This window comes from Caretta caretta, chromosome 13 (assembly GCF_965140235.1).
Source record: "Caretta caretta isolate rCarCar2 chromosome 13, rCarCar1.hap1, whole genome shotgun sequence".
Taxonomy (NCBI): domain Eukaryota; kingdom Metazoa; phylum Chordata; order Testudines; family Cheloniidae; genus Caretta; species Caretta caretta.
Genome location: NC_134218.1, coordinates 42,434,647 through 42,443,770, shown reverse-complemented (window position 1 = coordinate 42,443,770; position 9,124 = coordinate 42,434,647). Strand labels below are relative to the sequence as shown.

General features: G+C 46.7%; 1 gene segment (V, D, J or C); it reads left to right on the top strand.

The window, feature by feature from the left end:
* The first annotated feature begins 2,065 nt into the window (after positions 1-2,065).
* Positions 2,066-2,716, top strand: LOC125629021 (T-cell receptor alpha chain V region RL-5-like). The segment is given in 2 exon segments: positions 2,066-2,075; positions 2,397-2,716. Coding segments are annotated over 2 exon segments (330 nt in total).
* The last annotated feature ends 6,408 nt before the right edge of the window (positions 2,717-9,124 follow it).

Below are 9,124 nucleotides of genomic sequence, written 5' to 3'. Positions count from 1 at the left end.
TCGTGCCCCTCACTCATCACAGAACTTGGGAGATTTACACAACTACTTAATGACAGAAGACTCAAAGATCCAAAAAGTTAAAGCCATGTGACCATTAAAACATGATGTTGATAATTCATATGTCAAAGTAAACAGACTTAACAAAAGCCCAATACGTTTCAAACCAGTATTTTTCTTAACTGAATTTTACAGCGAGGCAAAGGACTATCAAGGGAAGTACTTGTACCTAGGTTTGTGTGGCATACTGTGAAATCCACATTTTTTGACTTTTACTGCTAAAAACTAATCCTTCCAAATCTACATATAAGGCTTACAGAGGACTCATTTCATGGATTTATTTGGCAAAGTTTTATGGCTGGCGGCTGCCAGCCTGATAACAACTCTCCTGTTATTCCAGCTGGGTTTGGGACTGGCTATGACAGAGTTATAACCACTAATACTCACAGTAATTTACACTAAGCTGGTTTTAAATGGTGAATTCTAGTGAGAAGATTTTTTTTTCCTTAGGAAGCAAAGAAACACTTTCCCCAGACTCCTGTAACTAAGGAATGGCTTGTAGGAACTATCCAATCTTTAAAATAATCTCTTCTGGGGACAAGTAACACAGCGATACACAGATTTTCAAGGTCAAAAGGAAGCATTATGCACATGCAGGTTGACCTCCTGCATAACAGGGGCTGGATAATTTCTCTCAATGACTCCTGCACAAAACCAACAGCTGATGATTCCTCTAGAGAAACATAAGAAATTCCATGTGAAAATAAGCCTCCCCCCGTCTAGAGAAATATCTGAATGGCTCATGGAAGAGAAGTCCATCAACAGCTAGTAGCCAAGATGGTCAGGGATGCAGCCCCATGCTCTTGATGTCCCTAAGCCTCTCTGACTTCCAGAATCTGGGACTGGACGACAGGGGACGGATCACTCGATAATTGTCCTGTTCTGGTCATTCCCTCTGAAGCATCTGGCACTGGCCACTGTTGGAAAAGAGGACACTGGGCTAGATGGACCTTTGGCCATACTGGGCCAGACCATTCTTACGTTTTCTAGCTGCTTTGTCAAAATTACTGGCATGATTTATTGTGTCCACAAGGGGGCGCGCCTGACGTTCTGGGAATTACATTTTATGTTGTGTTTTATTTTAAATCCAACACTCGCCTGGATAGCATCTCTTTCGGGACTCTCGTGTCATAAAGAGGAGAAGGAAGAGGGGGAAGTCACAGAGTGGGCTCTTTTACAGCACTCACTTTCTTTTCATAAACAAAACAGGAGGAAGAATGATTTTTATAATTGGATAAGGTGCCTAGCTGTTATCTTTGTGACCCGTCTGTGTCGATTTCAGTTCCTTCTGCTCTTCCCATGTCCGGGAGGATCTTTCCGTTTCTATCCCTGTGTCGTGTTAGAGCCACCATGCTGTGCAAACGGAGCCCGATGCGTCGTTATCTCAGTTATATAAATGCGAGTTAATAAATGCATGAATTTACAACCTTTAAATCAAAATATTTGTTGTCAATAAAAGAAATCACCCCACAAATCTTGGAAAATCGTAACAGGATTTCCTGCAGCCGGAAACATGCTGTAGAAGACATTGGGCGAGGTTCTGATCTTTGTCCCATCACCGCAACTCTGACCGGGCTCTTAGCTGCTGTGACGCGTTTCAGGTCCACTGAAATCAGCATCCATCCACCCAGCTCTCTTGTCCTTCAGTCTTTCTTTTTAACCAGCTTCTTATGCAAGTAAGTCTCCCTGATGCCCTGATCAGGCAAAGAAGTCCATTTCATGTCTAGTCATTTTCTCCATTGGATAGTCACAGCTACAAACAAAACTTTTTGAAAGCTGGGGTGGGAAGAAGAGCCAGGTAGCAGACGGTTTCACAGAGAAATCAGAAGCAAACACCCCTCTCCACTCCTCATTTCCTCTGGGGTTGGGCACTGGGGTCGGATCCGCCCCCCTCGACGTTTCAGGGAGGAATCTGGAATAGTTTAACACATTCAGCCAATGACCCCGTTGCTTCGCTGTTTTCTCTGCCCCTTTGTGAATCTCAAACCAGATCCGCTTTGCTCAAACCATGGGCACGAGTTTGATACTAAGCTTTTTTATAGTTACTCTGTGCCCAGGTAATTGTGATTTTTGGTTTTGTTCATGCAGCCCCTCCCATTGCTAAATAGTCTCTCCCTAAAACAGGAACCACTGCTTTTAACTATCCGTCCCCCGCTGCCCGCCTGACTTTTGTTTGCAGTACTCTCCTCTTCTCTGTTTAATGTCTGTCTTTTTATCTCGGTCTCTCAGCTTTCTTTCCTTCCATACTCTCTCTCTCTCTCTCTCTCTCTCTCTCTCTCTGTGTGTGTGTTTAGGTTGGGCACTCTGATGGTATATAACGGGTATATTTCTTGTTGCAGGTGCTGTGCTGGGTGAATCGATCCAGTCCAACAAACCCGAAGTGTCTGCAGGAGTAGGCGACAATGTGACACTCAGCTGTTCTTACAATACCAGCTACTCTGATGTCTATCTCTACTGGTACCGTCAGTTTCCTGACCAAGGCCCGCAGTACGTTCTCCGAACAGGTGCCAAGGCATACAGCTCTGTCCGGGGTTTTGCAGAGTTTGCCAAGAAGAGATTTACTCCCCAGGCTGATGACACCTCTACAGTTGTGACTATCACAGCCCTGGAGCTGGCAGATTCAGCGGTGTATCTCTGCGCCCTGCAGAGGGCCCAGTGACAGAGCCTCATCCCAGTGCTGTGCAAAAACCCTCCCTTCCTTCACATGAAATTGCTCCCCTTGTCCACATGTTTGTTGACCCCTAAAAAGAACTCTAGTAGATCAGTAAGACAGGATCTCCCTTCACAGAAACCATGTTGACTTTTGCCCAACAATTTATGTTCTTCTATGTGTCTGAAAATTTTATTCTTTACCATTGTTTCAACTAATTTGCCCGGTACTGACGTTAGACTTACCGGTCTGTCAGTGCCGGGATCACCTCTAGACTCCTTTTTAAATATTGGTGTTACATTAGCTATCTTCCAGTCTCCGTCCCTGTATCATTTTGTACCACCAATCTCCTCTCACCAAGCCTGACTCCTTCTTACCTCATTGATATCTACGAGAGTAGTTATGTGCAGAGGTTTGTAATATTTTATTACGATGTGTGTTGTCTTACAAAAAACTTCATTGAGAAATGGGTTACCGTATTTTCTGAGTCTGGAAACTTCTGTTTAAAACACGGAGTCAGTTTCTATATGCCTGAGAGAACTCGACTGGTGCAGAACCGCATCTCAGATGAAAGCCATTGTAACTCCAGCAAAGCCAATCTCTATCTCTGACCAGGATGATGGCAGTCAGACCCAGTGGTTAGAGCAGGAGGAAGCCTCCAGAAGACAGAGCCAAGAGGCAAAGCCGAAATCAGGAATGGGAGTTGAGAGCCAGGTTAGGGTTACCTGCAACTTGAGGCAGGGCGGAGCTCAAAGCAGGAGCAGGGCCAGGTCAAGGCAGGAGCGGGGCGGAACAAAGAGGCTCTGGCGGTATAGCAGCCCTGGCAAGTGATTTGATTAACTGCTGCTGACACTGTCTAGCTATCTGCTGCCTGCCTGCCTGCCTGCCTGCCTGCCTTCCTGCCTGCCTGCCTTCCTCCCTCCCGCCCGCCTTCCTTCCTTCCTTTTTTAGTTACCCATTAACAAGGAAACCGCGCACTGACTAAATGCACCCCGAAGTCACCGGAACTCGCGATATCTTGCCTATGCCCTGACAATTACAAAGAAATCAGGACTTTTTCTAGACGGGGGGTGGGGGGGATCCCCAGATGAATGACCAGAAGGAAATAAACTTGATGTTGCAGTGAATTCGGCGGCAACCCCCACTTCCCTGTGCTTCCTGTGCACCGGGGGTTTTGTGTCTGTTCAGATCCGCCCCACAGAGGAGTAAGGGAGAATCTGGGTCAGGTTTTCGAGACTCTTTCTGCAGTGTGGTTTGAACGCCTCTGAGTGGAACTACCGGGGGTCTTAAACAATGAGCAAGTGTTTGCTGCTGAGCCTTTTCCTAGGTACTCGGTGTCCGGGGAGTTCCTGGTCATGCAGCTTGTGTCACTGCGTGTGAGTCTGTGTCTCTCATACCCAAGTTGCATCCTTAATTATCTTTCTACCAGCTGTTCCTTTCTTTCCCTCACTCCGCCTTTCTCTAACTCTCTTTCTATCTCTGCTCCACTCCGCTCCTCTGCTCTCTCCTGCAGTGTGCGCTCTTAGACTGTCTATATCGGGAGTGTTTCGTTTTGTTGCAGGTGCTGTGTGGGGCAATTCCATCCAATCCATTGAACCCGACGTGTCTGTCACAGAAGGAGGCGCTGTGGCAGTCAGCTGCTCCTACAGCACCGGCTATAGCGGTGTCTCTCTCCACTGGTACCGCCAGAGCCCCAGCCAAGCCCCGCAGGACATTCTCCGGGGAGGCGCGAAGGGAAGCACCATCAGTGACCACGCAGATTTTGCCCGGAGGAGGTTCACTGCTGACGCTAACGCGACTGCTACAGTTCTGACCATCGCAGGCCTGGAGCTGGCGGAGGGAGCTGTGTATTATTGTGCCTTGAATGAGACACAGTGAGAGAGTCCCCGGAGACAGCTGCACAAAACCCTCCCACATCCCTCACTTGCATTCTTCCCCATCTGTCTCGGCTGTTGAGTTTGAAAAACCTTTGAAGCAGGGGCTGTCTCTCACTAGGTGTCTGTGCAGCTCCCTGCCTGACAGGGCCAGCCCAGATCTCAGTTTTATTGTCCAGGTGCCATCACCATGACCGTCAATTTCCAACTGTGTGCTCGGAAATGCTTGGTCTCAGCGTTTTAATCTGATTTCGGGTTTTGAACACCAGATTCCCATTAAAAATGAACAGGGACGGATATAATAGATTAACAGATTTTAAAAACCAGAAGGCAGCTGGATGATTATCTCTTTGACTCCTCCATGACATAGAACGTCATCCCATAATTCCCCGCATTAAGAAGAACGTTTTCAAAAGGGCCTTTTGAAAATGGGATTTAGTGTCCTACCTCACTTAGGTACTTTTGAAAAATTTACCATAAGCCCATAACGTCTATCTAAGTTACTTTTATGGGCCCCATTAGCTGAGCTCCTCACAGCCTTGAATTATTCAATTTTCACAACACTTCTGTGATATAGGGCAGGGGTATTATCTCCATTTTAGGGATGAGGTCTTCAAGCGCAGAGAATTAACAAATTACCCATCCAAGGTCACAGAGATAGTGTTTGGTAGAGGAGGGACTAGATTCCCAAATCCTAGGCTCCTGGCCTAACTACTGGTCCAGCTTTGCTCTCAAACCTTCCTTACAAACAGAGAAGCAACTTATTTCCTCCCTCCTGGGCGGCACAGCTGAGAGGTGGCAGAGGGGAGGGCAGCAGCAGCTGCTGTTAGAGTAGCAATACCTGGCTGTAGGTTAAAAATACCTACTCTTCATATCAGTAATTCTCCTAACACTGAATCCTTTAATGAGCCACTTGTAATTGTGGTTAGGATTTTCAAGAGTTAAGCACCCAGTTTCCTCTGCAAATTCCAATGAAATTCAACTCCCTTAGGCCCTTTTGAATATCCCAGCCCTAATCTCCAGCCAACAACAACAACAAACACAGAGTTTTCCTGCAAGTCTGAAGTTTGTACACCAGGGGGAATTTGAATAATGACTGGACATAGTGAGAAGAAGTTTTTTTAACATGTGCTAAGGTATCGCCTTCCTTAAAGTCTCACAGCTTAGAAAATAATAAAATAATAATAATAATAATAATAAATAACGGGTTTCCAAAAATTCTCCTCTGGAGAAACATCACCCTGAAACTCCATGCGAATTTTCCCCTTCTGGGTGGTCTCTGACAGTTTTGGTTTTTATTGGTTGCTGTGAATATCTACTTGGGGGCGCTCCAGACCTGCATATTAACCACCTTTGACTTTGTAGCTTGCTGGTATCTGCAGTACAAGGCGGGAAGGAAATTGAAGTGGGGCTTACAGAAAAAGCAGGGCTCGTGTTTACATCGTTCGCAGTCATTAAATATAGATAAAGGAAACAACAAACAAATTAACACAAGCGGGAGAAATCTTCTCTTGCTCGCTGCAGACACCTCGTGACCCCGAGGTTAATTAGAAGCTGCAGCGAGCACGCGGTCTTGACTAGTACAGCTCCATATTCTACTGTTGTTGTCAGGTGTGATCAAGTTTTGTGATGTTCATTGTGTATGTGTAAAAGTGTGAAAGTCGAAATGTGTTTGTAAGGGCCAGGGAGCTCCCGCTCTTAACATGTTCGGGGCGAAAAAAAAAATCCCTGAACTGTGACATTGAATATCGCGTGGTATTTAGGGAAGAAAATTATTCTCCCTTTATAAAGAAAAGACGCCATTCTGTATTCGGGCTGGGATTCACAGATCTGCCTATCGGATCCGGGTAGCCAGTTCCCATCAATTTTAGGACGTCTGATCTGCTTCTCTTAGGCGGCTTTGAAGATCTCAGCTGCAACCTGTCTAAAAATGAGTATGAGAAAAAATACAGATATAGACAAACAGATATATCTTGCAGAGAGGGGAAGGACAAATAGATAGAGAGGGTATATGGAGATAGGTAGATAGAGGGAGTGTGGGGGACAATTAGCTATCTAGTTAGAGAATGTGTGTGGGGATAGATAGATAGATAGATAGATAGATAGATAGATAGATAGATAGATAGATAGATAGATAGATAGATAGATAGATAGATAGATAGGGTGTATGGGCATAGATCACATCTATTGGAAAACCCTTTGAGATCCTCAGTGGACAGCAGACAAAGCGGTGCTAATTTTTATAGTTAATTTGCATCTACTCCTTTTGCAGGACTAAGAACCGAGAAGAACAGTGTCACCCAAAGAGAAGGACAGCTGAGCGGGGTACAAAGTGAATCTGTCACACTGCACTGTACTTTCTCGACTGAAGATGCAGGTTATGACACATACTGGTACAAACAGGACAGTAGCAGCCAGACGAAGTACCTCTTCCGAAGGTCTTCCCAAAGGGAGCACAACGGGGCTGGGAGCCGGTTCTCACTGGACTTCAGGCGAGCCGAAAAATACGTGGGTCTGAGAATTGCGGCGTTAGAACCAAGCGATTCGGCGATGTATTTCTGTGCTATAGCTGAGGGGGCCTTAAGTTACCACTGCGGGAGGGTTAATAGAGGGACCTTTACAAAAATCCAGTGATTAGTTTTCTCTTGACTCGGAGACAAAACTGGCGCCGATAGAAATCAGCAGAAAGAGACACAACAAGCCAAAAGCAGCGGTTTGAATCAAACGGTGCAGGGTGTGACGGAAACCGCACGGGCACTAACTGTGTGGAAATGTCACCCTCTTCCAGGAACCGTCCCCGCACCTCCCCCAAAATACCCAGAACCTCATGAGCCAGATGTCAGTACCTGTCACACCACAATTCCCATGAATAGCTCCGTCTGCTTTTGGGGCCAGACCCCAGCAGGTGGGAATCAGACCCCGCTCCAGTAGCGTAAACGGGCCAAAGTCTCAGCTGGTGTAAATCAGGGTTCCCCATTGAATTCAGTGGGCCAGACCCCAGGTAGCCTAAATCGCCCTAGGGTCAATGGCCCAGATCCCCAGGTCGTGAGTCAACGGGTTAACTTTGCTTCACGCTGGAGAAAGAACCCTGGGCAAAATTTTTCTCTGGGCTGTGAGCAGGGAGGGCCCTGCCCAGATCTGTGGCAATGGGATCCTTGTGCAGTCCCGTGTGTGTGTGTGTGTGTGTGTGTGTTTTAGCCTTTGAAAAAAGTAAAAAGACGCTCGACCTTGTGATTCTTGCTGTGCTCTTGTCTCCGAAGATGAGACAGAGCTAAGTTGCTCCTACTGAGCTGCGAAAGAGATCTGGAGGTTAGAAAAGTACCACGTGACAGGAACCAGCCAAAGCCACAGCGGGTGGGGTAAACGCTACCGGAGGGTATTAGCTGTTACATGGTGAGGGAAACAGCCTTCAACTGGGGTCTATAGGAGAGGACTAAATGGAGGTTTTGCCACAGATTTAATGTCTCTGATTTGCTTCTGTGAGAGCAACTTCACAATAAGTTTCTGTTCTGTCCGGGTTCCTGTATTGCACCCATCATTGTGGTGGCTTTCGCCCCGAAGGTCTGGGAACAATACATTTAACCATGAATGCTCCAGAACTCTTGATTTGGACGGCAACAGCGTTCCTCTCTTGGAGTAAGTGTCCGGTAAAAGGGGAAACGAGTGTTAGATCTTCCGTTACCCAGTGGGTTTGAGCAGGGGGTGGAATTAGAAGCCAGAATTCCTGGGTTCTGCTCACAGCTCACGGAGGGGAGCAGGGGTCTAGCAGCTTAAAGGAGGGGGTCTGGCCTCTTGATTTCTATTCTCACTTCTGGGAGAGGAGGAGAGTCTAGAGGTTGAGAGCAGTTAGACTGAGAATCAGGACTCCTAGGTCCTATGTCGAGCGCTGACTGGGGATCATGCTGTAGTGGGTAGAGCATGGACGATTAGGACTCAGGACTCCTGGGTTCTATTCCCAACTTCACTGCTGCCTTACTAGAAGGCGGGCAAACCCATCCCGCATTCTGTGCCTGCCTCATTCTCTTTGTACAAAATACCTAAAAACAATCTTTCCATTTCTGGGAGGCCGTGAATCCTAAAGGGACTCTTGTTCTCCTCACACTAGAACGGCTGTAGATGTGCGACAGGTTTACATGCTTAATCAAAGTGAACTTTTCCTGCATCTCTTTCCTTCCCTGCAGGTTTCAGCCAGGGACAAGGCAGTGTCACGCAAACACAAAGGCAGCTGGAAAAGTTGGGGGGTCAGACTGTCACCCTGGAATGTACTTTCTCCACTGGATACCAGAATTACTACTTATTTTGGTACAGACAGCAACGATCAGGGAGGATGGATTTCCTCTTCCGAATAGATCAGAGTAACACTGAAAAGAACGGAGCCGGGAGACGGTTTTCTGCACAATTTAGGAAATCCTCAAAATTCTTCAGTTTAACCATTAAAGAGCTAGAGCCGACGGACTCGGCGATGTATTTCTGTGCTCTGTGGGAAGGCACCGTGAGGCGTTTAATAGGAAGCCCTGTACAAAAACCCACCCCCTTGGCTTTC